We start from the raw sequence: 23,279 nt of genomic DNA on the forward strand, positions 1-23,279 counted from the left end.
AATACCACAGAACATGTCCACTACTCACATCACCCTATTGCACATGCACCAGGCAAGTGTTAGGGTAAGACTGTGAAATCCTACTATTTAATATAACAGAATGTTTGACAATCACAATGGGTTATTTTTCCAAACAAGAATAATATTTTAAGAGCATGTGTCCGAATAGCTGGAATTCAAAGAAGGCATAATGTATGTGATTATAACAGGAAATAAGGCACCTGTCACAGACAATTTCAGACACAAAATCAGGCTTTGTCATGCAGTGATTTGTCTTTTCTATTAATATTATTAAAACCTGTTAAAAAAAATACCAAGTACTAGTTTGTTATAGAGCCTGATATTTTGTCATATATACACCTTAAGTCATTATATCCAGACCTGGTGTCAATAACAAATTCAGATAACCTTTATATATGCTTCTAAAATAACAATTTGTTTCATTTCAGGGCAATACAAGCTATTCTGTCGGATTGCTGGCAGTACAGCACCGGATTCTAATGTGACAATTGTTGTCTATGACTCCACGGCAGTTGCACTAACATCCATTTCCCCAACCGAGTTTACGAAAGGAATGACAAATGAAACCGAAGTTTTAACTTTAACTGGAACAGGTTTTAGCGAAGGCAACACATTCTGTATGATTTCTGGTAGGTCAAATAAATGATTAAATTTCATGTAAACAGCTTTTAAAATCAAACTACTCACTTTAAAGGGACCATCCCTATTCTAACAGAGTCTCAGAACTAAAAGTCCATATATGTATGAAATTTAAGCACCAAAATATAGAGGAATGGTTATTTACCTTGTTTCAAAATTTAAGCTCAAACTATTGAGTTGTTTGCACGTGAACTTCAAAACCGCTTATCCGGACACGTAACCCTTTTAAGATTTCGGGTCAATTTTTTCGTTGGGTGACCTGATAATCCATTGCCGCTCTTTTAGAGAACTATACAGTGCATGGCGCACGTGCTTTACTTGATAACGAAAGGTAAATTTTACCTACGTTGTTTTTTTTATAAAAATAAAAGTCTGGTTTTATCCAGACACCGTGTAATACAACTTGGGACATCGGTCTCGATTTCTAGATAAAGACTGATGGGTTTAAGTTGTTTGAAAACGTATCACATATATTAAGTTAGTTGCTAGGCCCTAAGGTAGAGAATTTTAAGGGCCTTTAACACAAAATTAAGCAGTTTTATTCCCCAAAATATAATCGATATCGGCCCTTTAAATAGATGACTTTTACCAATGAAATACTTTGCCATCATCTTAATTGGCACAGAAAAGTAGGACGTTAAAGTAAAACCCTAACTGGATGTTGAAATATATTTGAAAATATATCACACTGATTCATACAAATGCATGGTACTAGAATAAAGGGTGTCAACTTGCCATTACACAATAGTTAACTATCTTCCATTCACCGACAACAAAGTATTCCGTACACATATTCATACGAATAACTGCCTGTTATTAGCTATTTTCCGTAATGAAACTACGTCTTTTAAGACTCCATATAGAAACTCCCATCTACAGTTGCACTTTCGCGCGATCTTGCTGTACAAACGAAGGCAGGTAATTATTGAATAATATTACTGACGTAAACTTGAAGCCGGTACGGGAATTAAACATAGAAAATTGTAAGGGCCACCTTATTTTTTGTACTAATCATAAACGTTATTCAGAAACCGGTATGCTACATAACATTAGAAATGTTTCTTAATATTCCCTTAAAGGGAATGGAAGCTTATTGATGACCTTATTTACTGGAGCGGGCAGCGAGTTCTGGTGACCAAATTCTGGACACTGCTAACCCCAACTGAAATGTTGGACGTACAAAATATTTAATTAGCATCCCTGGTTTCAAGAGCCTTCCACAGCAAATTAACTAGTTTTATTCACTGATAAATACCTAGGATTTCTCTGTTATAATTATTTCTTTCAAAAATCTTTTTAATTTAGGTCCTTCAATGAATTATATTGTCGATGCTACAGTAGCAAGTGCCACATCTGCTACATGTTCAGTCAACCATCCAGCAGAATCACAAGCTTTACAAGTCTCACTCAGTTTGAATAAAGTGGTTAAAATCGGTAGTCCCGTAACAGTCAAAGCACAGGCGTCTCCACCTACTGCTAAAGCTAAATTCACAGACACCGGTGAGTATATCCAGCTAGCTTCTACTGCATTGTTTTCAATCATTCCACTACAAGAGAGAGAGAGAGAGGGGGGGGGGTTAAAGTCAACTCAACACAAGCTATGTCATTTCGGGAATTAACATATGGTACAATTTTATTTCTTAGATTAGCTTGCTCATAGGGGTATTTAGCAATGGAAGGAACAGGAGGAGCCTGGGCAACCCATGAGGTTAGGCAGTTGCCCCTACTCCTTGTCATGTATAAGCATGGGATCAAACCATGCCACTTGACTCAATGACATACCTTAAAACATGAGCTGTAGACCATTCGGCAACACGGCCCCCTTTCACTGTAAGAAGTGGTAGCTTGTGCTCAAGATAGAATAACTAATATTCAAAATCAACGTTTGAATTCAGGAATTGAAGCTACTATAAATAAATATTGACTTACTGGGTAAGATGAAGGTATAGTCATGGGCGTACGAGCTCGATAAATGTTAGGGCGGTCCGGTCTACTGCGAGAGGCGAAGCGGCGGCGCTTACCGTACAGATCCCCCACCCCCCACCACCAGCCGCCAAAAGAATGGGGTCAATTTTAAAGCGATCTAATATACTCTAACTTAGGTGGATGACTCGAATACCAATCGATCGTTGAAAGTCCACGGAGACGGGACCGTCGGCAGAAAATTAACTGCCGTAAACTCGTTTTCCTGCTACAGCATCTTCAATGTGGCCCAATGTATCTTACCATAGGTGGCTGAGCTAAATCTTCAACAACCAATCAATCGTCTCCGAACACGGGGGCCTCGCCCTCCCCGAGATAATTTTGAAAATGCGTTTTTCTGATATTCTGACCCGTGGGTTAAGCAACTTCAAAGTTGTCCAACCGTTTGGCAATTGAAATCTTACTCTATGGCGACCCGAATTCCTGGCTCGTACCTATAGGTATAGCGTCTGCATAGGCTACGTAATTCCATCACAACTAGTCAGTGCATGTCAATATAAAGACTTACCCCCAAGCCCAAACTAAAAGTTTGTATTTTCTCTGAAAAGTATCACAGCGCTTTAGATATATGTTACACGTTAGGCCCGAACACAAAATCATAAGAGTAACTCAATTGGGTATTCAGGACATAGAAAGAAGGGTTCAAGATTGTGAACAACCCTTTTGCTGATAGATCTAGTGACAAATGTGTTCCAGAAAGATAATCATCTATGGATATAGAGCAGGGCCTTAACACTTTAGCACTTACGTCTGAAACTAACTCCTTAGACCAACCCCAAACTTGCCTGTCACATAATAGGCCTATATGTCGGGCGATTTGAGGCCGTATAAGACTCAATACGGTTTCGGTCTGATCAGGGATACACCAGTATTAATATACGTGTATCATTTTTCTCCAAGTGCTAAAGTGTTATCATGTATTCTTTTGTCTGAGGATATTCGCAAGAAGATATTTTTTCTAAAGAATTTAAAGATTTTTTGAATTATCCCAATGATTTTATATATATACTGAGATGCAATGAAAATGCAATGCAACTTAGCTGAACTAAGTTGTTATGACTGTAGATTAGACATTTATTTACACAAGAAAACAACCGACGGGGGCCATAGCAACGTTGCTTTACAGTGAGACATAGACACAAGGGAGTTAAATTCAAAAGTCAGTAACAGCATTGGGTCCACTGACAATGTAAGGCTGACTGGCACTCAGTTCAGGAGAGTTAACAGGTGGTCAAGTTCGCTTCCAATCAGTCAAGAAAGGCGGGGGTTTATTAATATATATCTTTTTTTTCTTTAGCCGATGCAGTATTTCTGGTATTTTGCAAACCAGTAGATATGTCTAATCGTGATGCATGTTCTGATATTTTTGATAATGCAACAGTAACAGCATTGGGTGCCGATGCAGTATGTTCATTCGTTTCTGGTACCACACTGTTCATAAGAGGATCTTCACTTAGTGTCGGTAAGTATCTTAACGAAAAGAATTTGCAAGATATATTGTAAATATATTGATTAATCTACAGATAAGAGGTGCCATATTGCTGAACTAACACTTCCACAGGTTTGGATTCCTTTGATTTCTCCAGTCAACAAAATGCTTTCACCATCTTTAGGAATATGAGCAAATGCTTTCCTCTGTAAATCGTAATTTTTTTTAAAGGGTGAGCAGAAGTTGGCTGGTTCACTAATTTTTGGCTTAATGTGACAATAGTCGAACACAAAATAGGTAATGAAATAGGTTTTGGCCAAAAATAGTCTTCATTGTCAAGGAACATTACCATGATAATGAACAAAGTGTCAATTTTCTGCTCTTCAAAGCGGCTATCTCAGCTAGCGACATCCTTATTAACGTGTAATGAAAACATGGTATATATTTTGTATAATTCACTCAACTTTCTATTGGTCCAGAATGTTGATTATGGGCTTGCCATGTAAATAAATGTCTAAATAATAATTTATGTAACACTTGAAACAAGAAAAAAGATCTCTAATGGGCAGATTTAGCGCCTGTATAATGTATCTTTGATAATAAAAAAATAAAAAAAATATTTTTGATCTGACATGTTGCGCCTTTTATAAACACACAGCATCCATATTTTAAAGGTGATAACGTCGTTCCTAAAGCAAATGCCATCAAAGAAGCAGGACAGGCGGAAGCCATCGCAATGACAGGAAATATACCGGTCCTTACAGCCGACAACCCGTTATCCCCAACTGTAACTATTATTGGACCATCGGTAGTAGGAGGGTGTATAGCCGACATTGTATTAGATGCTGGAAGTAGTACGGGTAGATCACTGACATATTCGTGGAGTGTTAATCCCACTACTACTCTTACAGGTACGTTGTTCATTTATTCATTTACACATAATGGTTCTGTTTATTAACAGAACATAACAAAGAAATTCTAGTGCAATATATAATTGAGGAATTATGTAATATATATTTTTATAGCCATATCAAATGATGTAAAAATAATGTGATAAAGAGAAAATAGTGTTCGGTTAAATGGTTTTAAACATGAGTAGAACGTGAATACTTTATCTGATTTTCTGCCAATTATATCAACAATAATCGTGATTTAAAGTTGGGTGTGGGGTGGTGACTAATATATAATTTATTTCAGAATTTTTAGCCCCCTCATTAAATTGAACTTGCCTGTTTTGCGAATCTAAAAGAAATATGAATCTCAAGAAATTACGGTGAAATGCATGCAAACAAAATAGCATACTGAGGTTGGCCTATAAGAATCTTACAAAATTTGGAAAATATGTCAACCCGTACAACAAAAGCTAATTATGTACTCCCTCAACAGGGGTGATAGTAGTAATTCTTTGTGATAGTAATAATTCCTAGTGCTAGAAATAATTCTTAGTGATAGTAGGCCTAATAATTGTTGGTGGTAGTAATCATTCCTAGTGCTAGATAGTCCCGAAATGACCTAGTTTGTGTCGAGTGGACGTTAAACCCCATTTCTCTCTCTCTCTCTCTCTCTCTCTCTCTCCCTAGTGCTAGAAATAATTCTTGGTGATTGTAGGCCTAATAATTGTTGGTGGTAGCAATAATTCCTAATGATAGAAATAATTCTTGGTGATAGTAGGCCTAATAATTCTTCTTTTAACATTTTAGCTTTTTTTTTTTTATTTGACAGGTGGGGAAACTAGTAAGGTAACCTTGGCCTCGGCAGTTGCCGGTACGACATATACATTTAGTTTAACCGTGACAAACTTTCTATCGCAAACTACTACAGTTACACATGTTGTACAGAAAACTGCTGTAAATACACCAGAACTCGTCGTCACATCATCGGTTGGACCTACAGTTCGGGTATCAGAAAGGTATTGTGTTTACTTATTATTCACTTTCCCAGCATATTAACTGAGAACATAACAAAAGAGTGGGGAGTAGCAGGACTTGTAGTATTTAAAGATCCTCACACTTTTTTAGACTCATGATTTTATAGCCTATATGTTGTGATCAATTAATTGTGATCAATTATTTCGGAACTAACATATAATATGTGTTTTACGAGGAAAGCATAATACCCAAAGAATACCATGAGTACTTCACAGACTATTTTGGAACTTACATGACGTGTTATGTGTCTTCAGAGGCAATCGGAATACATCTATTAAACCCATGGGGTTAGGCAGGCCGTCGTTTTCATTGTCAAATGCAAACCTTATGATCTTCAGCCACCCAATAACATAAAGTGTGTAGATGTGTTCTTCCAGCAAAATCAAGAAAAATGAAGACTACATATGCCATGCAATGTGCTGCGGGGGAAAACATTTCCCAGACAATGGAGCAACAGTCTTTTCTTTTATCAGATTCCAACTGTCAAGGATTTATTACGTGCACGTCAATATGTACCCAAGACCTCAAGTTTCCATCCCATCCGAACGACTATAAGTTGTCCTTTGTCAGGTCTTCCATCCTACACCTCTGACAAGGGGAAACCACACCGGAAAATCCATATGGATTTTCTCTGCAATGCAAGGATCGAACACGGGACCTCCAGGTTAACAAGCCAATGTCTTATTCACTTAGCCACCGTGGTTCCCAGCAGAATTCAGAGCAAGCGTATACAAATATATAATCTGATTTTTCTTTGTAGTTTTGATCTGATAGCTGACACTAAGTTAGTGGCTGGTTGTGTAGACGATACGTTATTGTATACTTGGTCTTTGAGTGATGATTTAATAGTAGACAACACCAAGAAATCTTATCAAAGATATACAGTCGATGCTAACACATTACCAGGTATTAATTAAATTCTCTATTTCTATAGATTATAAATACAGCTATTAGCAATGTAATTCATGGCTCCACGCATCATTGTGTAATATGGTATTAGAACTGTTTATATTTGGGAAGATTGAGGGAGAATCCATCAATGTTATCCCATACTCCCTAGTTCTAAATTGATGCATACACGTATTTTCAGCTGGAAGAACCCTTACTGCCACTGTTGTTGTTGCACTGGCTACTTCTCCATCAACAACCACAGAAGGAACTTATGTTTTTACTACAGAATACTCTGACTTAGTCGCACAAATTACAGGTATAATGATTAAATTATCCAAACTTTAGTGATGAGAGAGAGAGAGAGAGAATCAGTGGGAGGAAACCGGAGGACCCATAGAAAACCCAAGAGGTTGGACAGGCGACCCTACTCCTTGTCAACCGGGGAATCGAAACCACGCCAGTTGACTCAATGACAGACCTTATGATACAACGCGCACGTGCTAACCATTCCTGTAACTTGGTACAAGTTTATAGAAAGCTGATTAGTCGTTCGTCCTCGATTTCGCACAACCTGCATAGGTATTTGCATCTAAATATCCCTTACTTTCTTTGAAGGGTATATATGTGTGTCTCTCAAATTAAGGTAAAATGCTTTATTCAAACATCAGTTGTTCAAATTAAGGTAAAATGCTTTAATCAATGGTTCAGATAAGGTAAATGCTTTATTAATCAGATATCAGTGGCTCAAACTAAGGCAAAATGCCTAAATCAAACATCATCAGTGGCTCAAAAAACTTTTAGATGCCTAAATCAAACATCATCAGTAACCCATAAAAAAGTTTTAAATGTGTAATGTGCCAGAAGCTGAAAATGAAGATAAATGTGTTTTTTTTTTGTTTTTTTAAATTGTCCAATTGTAGAAGATACCTTGAAGCTTCGTATTTAAATGTGTGAGGATTTATAATGAGTTAGTGATGTCCATAAGCTTCAGACTTAACTTGCTTATATAACATTTCCATTCAATAACTAAATACTCAAATAGAAGAAAACGGGAAGGAAAATATTATTGTTGTATTTTTTTTTATATCAGGTGGCACTGAGCAAGTAATCGGTGTTAACAGTGGATCTGTCACGCTTGATGCTAGTGGCTCTATGGATCCAAACAATGTCGGTGATATGAGATATTCCTGGCAATGTTTTGACGTCACTGCCTCAGTCACTGTAAGTATAGCAATGTATTACCCCAAGTCTTTGAAATAGGGTGTAGATAGAGCATTATTTATTCCCATAAACATTGAGTTTAAAATGGTATCTAAATTACTATCTAAAATAACTCTTATTTTTGTTAAATTTAAATATGGAATAAGATTATTAGTTGCCTGGTACATTAAGGCTTCAAAGAGAGGGAGAGAGAGAGAGAGGGGGAGAGAGAGCGGAGGAGAGAGGGGGGTAACACTGGACACAAACTAGGTCAATTTTATTTCAATATTTCGCTTGCTCGTAGGTGTCTTTAGCAGTGTGAGGAAACCGGTCGACCCGGAGAAAACTCACGATGTTGGCCAGGCAACCCTACTTTTCATAACATACAAACTGTGTATGTTTCAAGGTTCAGCCATTAGCCATCCAGATAGTTCACTTCATGTTTGACTTTTATCGTTGTGGATAGTTCTGCTCAAGATTTCCTTTCAGCTATTAAAGTCCAGTTGATAGAAAACAAGAACTGTGTCTAGTCATTCAGATGGGATGAAATACCCAGGGCTTGTGTACACTTTGAAATAAGAGTAGACCGTAGCGCCACTGTCCAGGCAAAACTCCAACTGCTAAAGACCCCTACGCACAAGCGAATAAGTGAAATAAAATTGAACTATATGTTAGTCCCAAAATGACCTAGTTTGTGTCGAGTGGACGTTAAGCCCTATTTCTCTCTATTGCAGAACTTTAGGCCTGAAATGTTATCTAAATTATTAATTAGACATTAATTAACACAACAAGACCATTATCAACATTTGATGGCATCGGATACTCGATATTTTAACTAGATTAGAACGGTTTAATTTAAAAATAGAAAGGCGAGACCAAGTCTCGAATATACCAGTGCCCTGGTTACCACTATGCACACATCTTGTCAAAACTACAAACAGTGATAATTTGGCTCAAAATAAAGTAATTTGAATGAAATTTTCAATATTTTCTTTTTGTATCATCTTTTTTTGAATTATTATAGTAAGAATGACCAACTCTTTATTAAACTCTTAACTAATGCATCTTTAATTAATGTGAACATTGGCAGTTTGAGTCTATAATTTTATTTTTTATAGTTAGCACAAAATTTTTCATATAGGTTTTGATAAAGATAAGTTCAGTTGATCAAGCAAATGATGTAATTATGCTCAGGGAAACATTTGTTTAATGCTCGGTGAATTTATCATAATTTATGTTAATTTCTCTTTCCTCTGCAGAATGCTGGTGCATGTACACTCGCTGATGGCAGTAACCTTCCAGCAACCACCACAGATACATTGACCTTCAATGCTAACCAACTTATAGCGAACAGACGGTTCAAGTTTACTGCCGAAATTGTATCTGGTTCCCGAGTATCAAGGGCCAGTGTTTATATCAATGCCGTGGCTGGAAATCCACCCAAGGTACTTCTTAGCATCAATATTTAGTCCAAGCAAATAAATGTTTTTTTTATTAATACCTGACATTTGAAATAATCTGAACTAGCCGAATCCTATCCATTATGGATTGCATGCTTTGTCTGTTAGAGCAATATTTTGTTCCTTTACAGTAACCCTGATGCAAATTTTATTTAAAATTACATCTCGTTTCGTTTCTATAGTTCTATTCTTCTGCACTACGTAACATCTACCCAAAATATAAGATGTGGCATTTATAACAAAAGATTAAAAATACATCAAGCAAGAGCTAAATCTGCCTATTGCAGGTCTTTCTTTAGGCCTGAAATGTTATCTAAATTATTAATTAGACATTAATTAACTTATCCAGACATTAATTAACTTATCCAGACATTATTCAACTCTGGATGTCATCGCTAGCCTGCGATATTTACTGGATTAGGATCTGATTTGCTGCTCAATTTCCATTCATGATTAAATCATGAAATGGATAATCGAGACTATGTTTTGTATCGGTCTAGGTCGAAAATTCAATCGCTAAATTGTCGGTTCAGAGTGGATCAATTTGACTGAAATTTTCAGTAAATACCCTTTACATTATCTAGTTTTTCACTATTATAGTGATAACTGCCAGCTCTTTATCTAATCTCCCATAATGTATCTTTAAGAAACACAGATGGCCTCATCTGATTGTAACAACAATAAGTCAGCTTGTTTTGCTAGGGCCTAATTTCATTGGGTACTATCCACAGCAAATCATTAAATTACCGAATTGGTAACAATGTTTCAATGAATCAATTATTTGATATCTTTATTTTTCAGTTATCAATAAATGCATTGCCAAATGGTGGATATTTTAGACAAGCAGATACTGTTCCACTACAAGTTACGATAGAAATGCCAAATGCTCAAGCTTCTATTAAAGAAGTAATATGGATGTCAGAACAGGGCAATGGTAAGAATACTGATTTACATTCATCAAAAGACAGATTCTTTTTTACAGTCCTGTATGCACTGGACCACAATGGATTCCTGACAGCCCTCAGATTACTCATTTTGTATTAATATTCATTTTATATTTTTATTTTTTTGTATTAATTGATAATGATTTGTTACTCTGATTACCATTGGTTTCTGCATCTTTGTTGATAGATGAAACATTTTGTACTCTTTTTGTATATCATGGTAGTGATAAAGTAGCTAGGTGAACAATATTTTGAAACGTTTTTTCAAATTACGTTTTAGAACATTGTCATGGGAGGAACTTGTCATACCCGAAAGTTTAGACTGAATCTATAACTTATTCAACTGATTTCACAGTCAGGGTGTTTTCGTACTTATATATTTCTAACCAGCAGAAGACATGATGTACTCACCTTTAAATCCATAATTATCTTTCTGTTTTGCTGTCTAGGGGTTTGGTGGACGAGTGGTCTACACTTTAGATCATAAGGTCTGTGATGAGTGAAATGGTGTGGTTTCGATCCCAAGCTTGTGCGAAAAAAAGAGAGAAGGATCGCCTGTCCAACCTCATGGCTTTTCTCCAGGTCCTCTGGGTTCCTCCAACTGAATTATCAAAGCAAATTATCGAAATAGAAATTGTACCATATGTTAGTCCCGAAATGACCTGGTTTGTGTCACGGGAACTTCAAACCCATTGTTATCTCTCTGTTTTCTTCTAGGCTTCTTTTATTCATAAAGTAATATTTTTTTTTACTTGTGATATAGGTGAAGCTGTTATAGATTTATCTGTACGGTCTAATTTAAATATCGACAAAACAGTGGTTAATCTTGGTAATAACTTTTACGTAGCCGCTATCTCTATCAAGGGAGGTAAGTTTGCTCAGACATATTTTAATTGAAGACAACATGGTTAAAATTTTACATTTATATAAGATCTAAAATATAGTCAGAACGGCTGGCATTCAGATGACATGCTTTAGTGGCCATAAATAGATTGGTGAACTGTGTATGACGTGATTGACAGAGACACATTTTCATTGGATATTTATTTGCCAGATGTTAAAAAAATTAAATTTTGTCTGGTAAATACAGAATATAATCAAATGAAAATGGATAAAAAAATTTGTTTAAAAAGGTTTTAATTCCTATTGAATTAGACACTAATTCACAAAAATTGGAGTATCAATTTTTGATAGAACGGGTTTTGGTCTAGTCTCGGTCACCCAGAACCTCCTAGTCTTCAACATACGGAGGGTCTGGGAAGGTTGTCAATATTTGACGTAAAGTCCATTGCCCATGCGTAACCGGGAGTTTGGTTTTTAATGTGGTTGATTATCCAGTCTCTTTAGCCAAGTCAAGTAAGAGTTGCGCCCCTTCCCACAATAAATCCCATAATTCTTGCATTAATATAAACAAACATGAATCGTGACGACGAATTAGGAATAATTTTAAAAGCATAGATAAGGCCCATGAAGAGAGAAATTTTACAATAAAAAATTAAGAGTATTAGATATTGAACTCGCATGCAATCAAATGGATTTTTTGAAATGACATTCTTAAATTAATTTCATGGGCGTAAACATCTTGTTTTAAGAAGAGTTACCTCCCTTAGACATTGTTTATGATAATGTGAAAGACCGGATTATCTAGCCAATTTTTCTCAAATGTTGACAACCTGTCCAGACTAATATTCGTAGAATATTTTTCTGGATGATAGAGACTAGTTTTGGTCCCGAGCACTACTCATCTTATTGTTCTTCTTGGAGGCAACGCCCTCCGAAAAAAGCCTAAGACTCAGCCAATTCAAGTATAATCGGCATGTTACCTGGCAGGCTTGAAATGATACCACAATGAAATAATGCTCAGCTCCTGGTCCATATTGTACTAGTGAAATATTAATATAATTTATCAACAGTAAGTAAAGATCATCTAATTTGTCAGGAAGTGATAAATATTTTGGTCTTCTCGTGCACACATGATTTGATTCTAATGATAAATTTGGTTTGTTGTATACTTACATTCCTTTAATTTCGCACTGTATATTTATATTTCCAGGAGTATTAGAGAAAGGACAGAAATATCGTGTTAAAGTTAAAGTTATAGATAATTCTGATAATGAAATATACAGTAGTATAGAATTCCAAACATATCTCGGTGTGGGATCGTGTATTGTCCCAACAGTCTCCAATTATCCTGCACTTTCTGAAGTAAGATAATAATAATAATTATAGAATTACTTGCTATATACTTTATATTTACACAAGAGGTCCTAGTTTTTATACACCTAGATTTTCATGTGGGCATATATTATCTCCACTGTCCATCCGTTCACATTCGTTTGTGGACACTGTACAGGTCACAGTTTTTATCCGCTTTTGATAAAAGGTTTATATCCCAAAGATCTTTGAATGTATCGGACCTTAACTTCATGGATTATGGCCCATAAAAATCACGTTTTTATCTTGTGGGCACTCTAGAGGTGACAATTTTTATTCAATTTTGATGAAACTGCCCGACAAAATGTCCATTCCTCTTACGCAAATAGTGTAAAAGTATGTAATACCAAGGTTGTGGACCATCTAGAGGTCACAATTGTTATTCAATTTTGATAAAACTTAAAATATTTATATCCCAATAATTTCGATTATGGCCCTTGATTGTTCAAAAAAATTGCATTTTTAGCTTATGAACTCTCTAGAAGTCACAATTTTTATTTGATTAAAAAACGTTCATATATCACTGTTACACCGTAATTACATTTGAATTTGAATTTTTCAAAAATTTGACCAAAACCTCCCGTCAAAATGGCCACTCCCCTCTACACAAATAGTGTCAAAGCATGTAATACCAATGTTGTGGACTCTCTCTAGGTCACAATTTTTATCCAGTTCTGATGAAACTGAAAAAGCATGTCGGACTGTAATATCCAGGATTATTGCCCCTTATTGTACAAAAATCGCATTTTTAGCTTGTTCTCTATCCATCTCTTGCAAAATGAGGGCGTATCGCGCATGGCATCCACTTGGTACAGGGTGTCTTGAAAAAAGCCTGCAAATCCACCTTTAACATGTAAAGAATTGGCTGAAAGTTTTTGCTCGACAAAGCCAAAACAATTTATAGATATATATAACTGTTTGAGAGTGTTTTTTCTTTGAGTGACATGATAAAAATAATCGATACCATAAACATTTCCAATAGGCAATTCAAATGCAGGAATAATGCAGGTTTTCATTCCACACGGGTATCAGTAAAAGACACAAGATAACTTCTTCTTCTAGTCAAGAAGTTTGTTTCCAACCCCACCTGACAACTGGGTGTTGGTGTTCCTTTGAAATGATATCACAGAGCTTCGGGGTTGCTTGGAGATACAATCAAGAGTTTTTAAAGCTTGCATACACAATTAACCATTTTTATTCACTGAAATGTATGAAATCTGTGTGTGTGTGTCCGCAATTCTTTGCGTTTTGTTTTGAAACTTTGCATCCTTATTCCTTATACCCTAAGGATGATCCCTATTGGGGTTTTTTTTGTGCATGTCCAACCCCCCAGGGACACAGCCACGACCATTTCTCTTCGTGTGTCTGTGTGTCGCCTACAGGCCGAAGATCTTAATGGATCGTCTTGAAATTTTTTCATACATATTTCTTATACGCTAAGGATGATCTCTATTATTTTTGGTGTATGCCCGACCCCCTGGTACAGAACCACGCACAATTTTAGTGTGTGTCTGTGTGGCGGCTACATGCTGCAATTCGTAACAGATCCTTTTGAAACTTTGCATACCTATTCCTTATACCCTAAGGATGATCCATATCGTGTTTGGTGAATGCATGAGCCACATCCATTTTTCTTTGTGTGTCTGTGTTGCCTCACAGGAATCTGGTTGGACATGGTGTATGCATATTATACAGATAGAAGGTCTGATTCCTGTGGTTGCCTACAGGCCACAATTCTTGATGTATCGTTTTAGAACTCGGCATATGAATTCCTTATAGCATAAGGACGGCATCTATTGATTTTGGTGCATGTCTCGACCACCAGTGGCAGAGCCACGCCCACTTTTTGTGTTTTTTGCCTACATGCAGGAATTCTGAATGAATCAACTTGGAACTTAGCATATTTATTCGTTATACCGTAAGGATAGCAACTATTTATTTTGATGCATGTTGCTACCCCCAGGTGCAGAGCCACGCCCAATATTTTGTGTTTAGCGCCTGATGGCCACAATTATTAATGAATTATCTTGGAACTTGGTATACTTATTCCTTATACCCTAAGGGCAGCAACTATTGAGCATGATTCCCACCACCACCACCTTGGGCGGTGCCACAACCACTTTTTGTTAATATTTCGTCTGTAAATAATCAACCGGGGCCTTATTCACGAAAACTTAAACTAAGATACAATCGAAATTTTAAGAAATAATGCAATTCGATTGGCTGACAAGTTAAATCAATTTGCATATATCCAATGAAGTTGCAGTATTTCTTAAAATTTCGGTTGTAACTAGTTTTCGTGAATAAGGGCCCAGGTTGCAATTATTAACAATTCAACATGATCCATCATGGATCATGTTGAATTGTTAATAATTGCAACCTGTGTGTGTCCGCAATTCTTTGCGTTTTGTTTTGAAACTTTGCATACTTATTCCTTATACCCTAAGGATGATCCCTATTGGGGTTTTTTTTGTGCATGTCCAACCCCCCAGGGACACAGCCACGACCATTTCTCTTCGTGTGTCTGTGTGTCGCCTACAGGCCGAAGATCTTAATGGATCGTCTTGAAATTTTTTCATACATATTTCTTATACGCTAAGGATGTTCTCTATTATTTTTGATGTATGCCCGACCCCCTGGTACAGAACCACGCACAATTTTAGTGTGTGTCTGTGTGGCGGCTACATGCTGCAATTCGTAACAGATCCTTTTGAAACTTTGCATGCATATTATACAGATAGAAGGTCTGATTCCTGTGGTTGCCTACAGGCCACAATTCTTGATGTATCGTTTTAGAACTCGGCATATGAATTCCTTATAGCATAAGGACGGCATCTATTGATTTTGGTGCATGTCTCGACCACCAGTGGCAGAGCCACGCCCACTTTTTGTGTTTTTTGCCTACATGCAGGAATTCTGAATGAATCAACTTGGAACTTAGCATATTTATTCGTTATACCGTAAGGATAGCAACTATTTATTTTGATGCATGTTGCTACCCCCAGGTGCAGAGCCACGCCCAATATTTTGTGTTTAGCGCCTGATGGCCACAATTATTAATGAATTATCTTGGAACTTGGTATACTTATTCCTTATACCCTAAGGGCAGCAACTATTGAGCATGATTCCCACCACCACCACCTTGGGCGGTGCCACAACCACTTTTTGTTAATATTTCGTCTGTAAATAATCAACCGGGGCCTTATTCACGAAAACTTAAACTAAGATACAATCGAAATTTTAAGAAATAATGCAATTCGATTGGCTGACAAGTTAAATCAATTTGCATATATCCAATGAAGTTGCAGTATTTCTTAAAATTTCGGTTGTAACTAGTTTTCGTGAATAAGGGCCCAGGTTGCAATTATTAACAATTCAACATGATCCATCATAGGGTTGTACCTATTTATATTAGTCCATATCCATCCTCAGGGGTAGAGTCAGGTCCAATTTTTGTGTTTTTTGTCTACAGACTGCATTTGAATGGATCATCTTGGAACTTGGCATATTAATTCCTTATACCGTAAAGGTAGCAACTATATATTTTGGCGCATGACACGAATTAGAAGTATAGGTTTGTTTGTTTCCATAAAATGATGCTGAATGTATTTATTTGTGTATTTAGATTACTGTATCAGTGGTAGGTTGTGTAACAGATGACGCAGGTGGGGCATTAACGTACACTCTATACGCACACAAAGACACTACTGGTACACTTCTTAGATTAGGAGAAGATTCAGTGTCAAATACAGCGGTCATTCCATTTGCTCCAAAGGCCTATCTCCCATCTAACACCAATCAGTTTTCAATAAAGGTAAGTATGTCTCGCGAATGTCATAATCTGTGTGTGTTTGTTTTCTTGATCGTATGTAACTGTCCAATCCATATAGCCACTTCTCAAGAATCACCACACTTGAAAGAGGTATTAACGTTTTATGTCCACTCGACACAAACTATGTCATTTTGGGACTAACATATGGTTCAATTGTGTTTCATTACGTATAGGTCTTTTAGCAGTGAGAGAAAACCCACAAGGTTGTCAAGTACAAGTAGAGAACCAAAACCATGCCACTAGACTCAGTTATTGTGTATTTGGGGGTATAACACAATGGTGGTAGAACAAACAAGTTAATACACAAAATCATCTCCATTAATTGTATTCTGAGAACCACACAAAGACATAAGTTATTTACAGCAAAATCACAATCACATCTTATTCGCGCGCTTCAACGACACAGCGAGAAAAACAAAACTCCTGACTCGAGAGTTATCTTTCCTCAACCTCGATTTCGTATTAATAAGGCCATACCACTTTAATAGGCCAAAACATAATAAAATGTATGTGAATACATAACATCCCCGCCGGCAAAAAAAACAAAATAATTTTGTTTAAAATCCGATGATAAAAGATTTGTGTTGAGACTATTAGTATCTTGAAACATAATCAGGAGTACTATACATAACAAAATTGACAAAAGAAAGACCGATAAATGTAAACAGTTCAAACAAAATACAAAGAGGATAATAAAAGTGGACAATATTGGCAACAATGCCCTGAAAAATATCCTTCATAGCAAGGACATTAAAATATATACATGTATATTCTTTAACACCTGAGTTACATATTGTGTGGGAAAACAACAAGAACATGGACATATGAAGTTAGGTATAATGAGATAAATGGATGAATAAGATAACATGCCATGTAAGACAATAAACATTACTACATGTATTGCAATAATAACATTTACAAAAATTAAATAAAATAGACTAAAAGCATATCCAACTGGGATATAAGTAATACTGTCTTACATGCACAGTATATATATATATATATATATATATATATATATATATATATATATATATATATATATATATATAGGCCTACATGTATAGGTAACTATAGAAAATAATCCTAGGAAGATAGGTTGCTAGACAACATGTGAGCGTATATAAAAAAAAAATTAGACATATAAGAATATAACATAACACTGCATAAAAAAAGTCGTGCATATGATATACATACAGAAGTAAAACAATATGAGTAAATATACACATGTTTATCACTAAATGAATGGTGGTGGTTTCATTTGAATTGATAATTTGGCACGATGGTCTAACTTAGAGCCGGAGACCCAAAAAGCCTGATCTGCTGGTTCACCACGAATTTGAACAAGATATTCTGGTTTCGCCCCTTTAAGGCGTTGACCTAACACACGTTGGATTTTATGAAAACCACCATCAGAGTCACTATTATGCGAAATACTACTACAGTCCACTGCTGCATCACGAAATCTAATAGGTTTACGTCTGGAACGCACACTTCTACGAACACCACTTTGGGAGGGTTGAATGTCTTTTATTGGAACAGGGATTCGTGATCTACACATAGTGGGACTTGAAGAGTCACGTTGAATATTATGAGAGTCTTTACAAGGTGTAGGTAACCCATCTGTAGTAATGGGCTGACTTAAAGTTTGGTTAGGCTGTAAAATACTCTCACTGGGTAAATCAGAGTCTGACTGCTCTGGTACAGTCTGATTAATGTTTGTGATAACACTCCCAGGAAAATAAGGAGAAGGGTTAGGTGACCTGATATAAGCCAATTTAAGACGATCACAATGGACATTATGAATAAGTTTAGAAGAAGTTGGATCTTTAAGATCGACTATATGGTCACTACAAATAGTATAAATAACATAAGGGCCTGAATATTTATTTTGTAATTTCTGACCAGGACCTTTTGGAGAGACATTTAAATAAACATAATCACCAACAACAATGTTTAAAGGGTTAATTTTAGCATTAACTCTATCACACATTCTAGCATGTGCTTTAATAGCATTATTTTCAACTTGCTGGCGAATGACGTTGAGTTTCTTAGATTGATTATTTATAAATGTCTTAATATCACTTGGTATAGTTTCTCGAGAACTATCTGAAAAATTAGCTAAAGGAAATTTTGGACCCATGGAATAAATGATTTCAAAAGGTGAAAACCCCAAAGATGAGTTAACACAATTATTCATGGAAAAAACAACTGCAGGTAACATATCAATCCAGGAACAAGGACTTTTTGACACATAAGGAGTTAACCGCTCAGCCAAAGTTCTGTGTAAGCGTTCACAAGCTCCTAAACAGTGATGCATAAAGCTAGGAGTAAATTGTTGAGGTATTGACAAAAGTTTACAAACTTCAGATGTACATTTAGAAATAAATTCTCTACCTTTATCACTTATTAACGTATGGCAAACACCATAGTTAGAAAATAAATTAAAGAGTGCTGAACTAACAGTTATGGAATCAGTATTAGCAATTGGATAACAAACTAAAAACTTACTGAACATATCAACAGCGGTGAATACATAACAATCTCCTTTAGGGGTTTTAGGTAAAGGCCCATAAAGATCTACTTCCCAAACTTCAAATGGAGCATGTGGTGTAGGATATGCAACAATGGCTGTTTTGGTGTGTGCTTTAGTTAACTTTCTACTTTGACAAGCATGACAAGACTTAACATAGTCAGAGACAAGGGTGCTCATTTTAGGACTCTTTAATAAGACTCTTTAATGCGGTCAACAGTATCCCCCCATGACCACCTAAAGGAGAATCATGGTATAAAAGTAAAAGTTCTTGAACTAGACATAAGGCACAACAAGTTGATAACAATTTAAAGTTTTGGAACGTTTAGATATTGCAGTTCTAGAATGAAATAAAACATTTTCAAAAACCATATAATCTTTGGCTTCAACAATTAATCGTCTAGATTGAGACTGAGAATCAGGCAAAACATTTTTAACAAGATAATTTATAATATGCTTTAAAAATGGATCACTCGTGTTCGTTGTTTGTCATCTAACTTGTCCTTAAAGTCTGACTCTGGATGGATTTGATATAGCATATAACCGATACCAAGACTGGAAGTGTCGACACTTAAATAAAATGGTAGGTCATAGCGAGGAAAAGCTAATACTTTGGAATTTAACAATGTCTCTTTTAATTTATCAATCGCTGATTGATGCGATTCGTCCCAATTATAAGACACATTTTTCTTTAATAAACTGTGCAAAGGAGTAGCAAGAGCACTATAATTGGGAATGAATTTCCTAAACCAATTTAACATTCCGAGAAATCTGCGCAACTCTTTGGGAGTTTTAGGAGTAGGATAATCTTGAATAATCTTCACATGATCGTTGGGTGGGCTTATGCCGGCAGCAGATATTTCATGTCCCAAATATTTACACTTTTGTTGAGCAAAAGCACATTTTTTCGGGTTAAGTCTTAAGCCAGCTGTACGTAATCGATCAAAAACAGCTTTTATATCCTTGATATGTTGATCGAATGTTGAGCTATAAATAAGGATATCATCAAGGTAGCATAACACAGAATTAAATGTCAAACCGTGTAAAATTTTGTCCATCATAAGCTGAAAAGAATTTGGTGAGGTTTTGAGGCCCATAGGAAGACGTAAAAATTTATACGTTCCAAAGCAAGTTGAAAATGCTGTATAATTAGTGGACTCTTCAGACAATGGCATTTGAAAAAATCCACTACTTAAGTCAATAGATGTTATATAATTAGGTGTTGTAGTAGTAAATGATTCTGTTAGCTCTTGCAAATCTGGGATAGTGTAGTTGAAATCTTGTGTCTGAGAGTTGAGGTAACGAAAGTCAACACAAAAACGATATTGTGATAAACTAGCTTCTTTTGAACCAATAGGGTATTCAGATTTATCAACATTTCGCTTCGAAACCAATACTATAGGACTGGTTATAGGTAGATGATCCTTATTACTAACTTGACATATAATACCCTGCTTGACAAGCTCAGCTAATTGATGGCGTAATACTTCCTTCTTATCAGGTGGTAAGCGATAAGGTCGCTGATGTTTTGGTTTTGCATCAGGGTTCAAATGGATTTGATGTTCAACAATTGAGGTAAGTCCTAAATCAGAATTTTCTGAAGTAATGAAAATATCTTGATATGAGTACAAACAATCCATCAAGACAGGTAATTCAGCAGGGCTGACTGTGGTATTGGAAAAGTTGAGACTGTCAAAAAAATTGGGATGTGAATCATTAATATTATTAACAAAAGGTGGTGTGTTATTTGTTGATTCATGAACATGAGGTGAAGCAGGATCAGTACTAGAAAGAATAGGTGTGACTTTGGAGGAGTCATCGAATATGTTAAAGTCAGCTAATGCACATCCTTTAAAAAGGGTTATGGGGTGACTGGTTAAGTTGAGTACTTTGAGAGGAACTGTTCGATTTGACGACACTAGGCACACACTTCGAGATCCTAAAACATTCTTTCGGGACAATTGCTGATGAGGAGTACACATGCCTTGAATACCATACGACAAATGTTGTGGCACTTTGCCCCAAATAACAGTTTCTGTATTGCTTGGTAAAACAAGAGTTTTGGCACATTTCACTTTATATGAGTTGGATTGACTGGAAAGAGCACCAAAATCTAATTTAATTCTAGCCGAAACCATAAATGTAGTACCTAATATGATTGGTTGTGACAAAGTTTCTAACACATAAAATAAAATGTTTCTGTGAAAACCACAGTTTGATGAAAATGTTAAATAAGTACTGCCAAGTACTTTTACCTGTTGATCATTGGCTAATGTAAGTTGATGAGTATCGGTTGTAGTAAGTGTAGATTTACTGGTAACTGGTAACTTGGTGAATAGATGAGAAGAAATAATATTGACAGAACAGCCCGAGTCCAACAATCCAACTATGGTCACTGGGAGGCCTAGAGTTTTAAATTTCAGTGGTAGATATTTAAAATGGTTTACTTGGGGAGCACTGGAGCTTGAAGCTGTAGATTGGCAGAGCTCAAGGGCTTGTGCTCTAGAGCCCTTGAGCGGAACAAGTTTCCCGGCTGCTTTTGAAGTTTACAACAATTAGCGGAATGACCGAATTGTTGACACGTAGAACAGCGAAGATCCGGGCGGATTGATCCATTATGTGTCCAGTTACAGTTGTGGGCGAAATGGCCAACACCATGACAAGTTTTACAAACTTTAGATGATGGTGGGTAAGTATTGGTTGGTTGCTGTACATTGGTATAATGCGTTGGGTGTTGGATTTGGTGAGGGCCTTGAAATGGCTGAGAACGTTGTATGAGATTTGTCAAATCATTAATTTGTTGTTGTAAAAACTGATAACTGTTACCGGTACTGGTGGGAGGTGGCTGAGAAAAATCAGGAATTGGTATGTGAGGCGGTATGACGTTTGGTTGAATATGGCCTGGTGGCAGCTGAGAATTGGCAAAACTGTCCCGGTAGCCATAGGCTTCACCCATCTTAGCAGCATTGTAGGCATGTTCAAGTGTTGTAGGTGTTCCGGCTCTTACAAAAAAAGCTAATTTAGGAGGTAAGCCCGATATAAACTTTGACATAAGTTCTTGATCATTCTTGTGTAAATTGGCTGACTTCTCAATCAAAAAACTTTGGTATTGATCTATTGACTGGTTGGCTAGTAAATAAAAAGGCTGGTGGAAAACTATGGAATCGGCAAAATTGACCTTGGCTGTATATTTGGAAGTAAACACCTTCTCAAAGGACTGCCAAGAAAGTTTAAAAGCAGGAGGTAAATGTAAATACCAAATACGGGCTGGACCTCTCAGCTGTAAATGGAAAGCAGCAAGTTTCTGTCGATCTTGAAGTAAACAAAACGAGTCAAACTCTTCTAAAAAATATGTTGGGTTTTCTTCACCGGAAAAGGTTGAAACCATACTGATGCCATGAAGTTTTGTTGGTAAGCTAGAGGGAATTGGTACTTGGTTATCAATGTGTTGAGTTGAGCGAACAGGAGTCAGTAATGGTGGCCCAGTTGTCAGCGGAGATGGTACTGGTGAAGTTGGATACATGGCAGGTGTCTGTTCAAAATCATTAATATACGAATAGTGGTACATCGGTGTGGTCGACATATTTACACAGGTAGGGAAACAAGCAAACGATAGGCAGGTACTCAACAATGTTATAAACAGGATGACTTGATTGTTGGCCTTCAAAGGTAGGAAATGGCAACACCAAAAAACACGTGGTTTCATTGAGAAATTTATCATTCAACAGCAGTCAGCAACAAGTTTTAGCATCTCCACCATATTGTGTATTTGGGGGTATAACACAATGGTGGTAGAACAAACAAGTTAATACACAAAATCATCTCCATTAATTGTATTCTGAGAACCACACAAAGACATAAGTTATTTACAGCAAAATCACAATCTCATCTTATTCGCGCGCTTCAACGACACAGCGAGAAAAACAAAACTCCTGACTCGAGAGTTATCTTTCCTCAACCTCGATTTCGTATTAATAAGGCCATACCACTTTAATAGGCCAACACATAATAAAATGTATGTGAATACATAACACAGTGGCAGACCTTATGATCTAAAACTGTCATATTAGACCACTTCTCCACCCCACCCCCACAGCCCGTCACCAATCCATGTAAAGAAAACGGCTATATTATTAATTGTAGTTCTATTTAACACTTTAATACACTACACCTATTGCTCTATGTTTTTAAGCTCATTAGATTGT

At 36.4% G+C, this 23,279-nt stretch overlaps 2 protein-coding genes across 2 annotated transcripts in view; one reads left to right on the forward strand and one right to left on the reverse strand.

Annotated features, from left to right (window-relative positions):
* LOC126823605 (mucin-4) overlaps positions 1 to 23,279 on the forward strand; it is a 69,730-nt gene that overhangs the window by 37,340 nt on the left and 9,111 nt on the right. The window contains exons 7-19 of the mRNA XM_050552531.1: positions 450 to 650; positions 1,966 to 2,160; positions 3,941 to 4,105; positions 4,747 to 4,983; positions 5,795 to 5,981; positions 6,761 to 6,906; positions 7,091 to 7,207; positions 7,982 to 8,112; positions 9,351 to 9,536; positions 10,353 to 10,485; positions 11,259 to 11,363; positions 12,549 to 12,700; positions 16,335 to 16,523. Of these exons, the coding sequence (XP_050408488.1) occupies positions 450 to 650; positions 1,966 to 2,160; positions 3,941 to 4,105; positions 4,747 to 4,983; positions 5,795 to 5,981; positions 6,761 to 6,906; positions 7,091 to 7,207; positions 7,982 to 8,112; positions 9,351 to 9,536; positions 10,353 to 10,485; positions 11,259 to 11,363; positions 12,549 to 12,700; positions 16,335 to 16,523 (2,144 nt within the window). The remainder of the gene's footprint in view (positions 1 to 449; positions 651 to 1,965; positions 2,161 to 3,940; positions 4,106 to 4,746; positions 4,984 to 5,794; positions 5,982 to 6,760; positions 6,907 to 7,090; positions 7,208 to 7,981; positions 8,113 to 9,350; positions 9,537 to 10,352; positions 10,486 to 11,258; positions 11,364 to 12,548; positions 12,701 to 16,334; positions 16,524 to 23,279) is intronic.
* Positions 19,553 to 22,976, reverse strand: LOC126823615 (uncharacterized). The gene is made up of 2 exons (XM_050552563.2): positions 21,330 to 22,976; positions 19,553 to 20,763 (listed from the first exon to the last, which is right to left on the reverse strand). The coding sequence occupies exon 1, from the start codon at positions 22,793 to 22,795 to the stop codon at positions 21,518 to 21,520; it is 1,278 nt and encodes a 425-aa protein (XP_050408520.1). The 5' UTR covers positions 22,796 to 22,976; the 3' UTR covers positions 19,553 to 20,763; positions 21,330 to 21,517.

This window comes from Patella vulgata, chromosome 6 (genome assembly GCF_932274485.2).
Source record: "Patella vulgata chromosome 6, xgPatVulg1.2, whole genome shotgun sequence".
NCBI classification, from domain to species: domain Eukaryota; kingdom Metazoa; phylum Mollusca; class Gastropoda; family Patellidae; genus Patella; species Patella vulgata.

Coding starts and splice junctions, on each gene's coding strand:
- LOC126823615 (XM_050552563.2), bottom strand. CDS start 22,795: ATGATAAATTTCTCAATGAAACCACGTGTTTTTTGGTGTTGCCATTTC.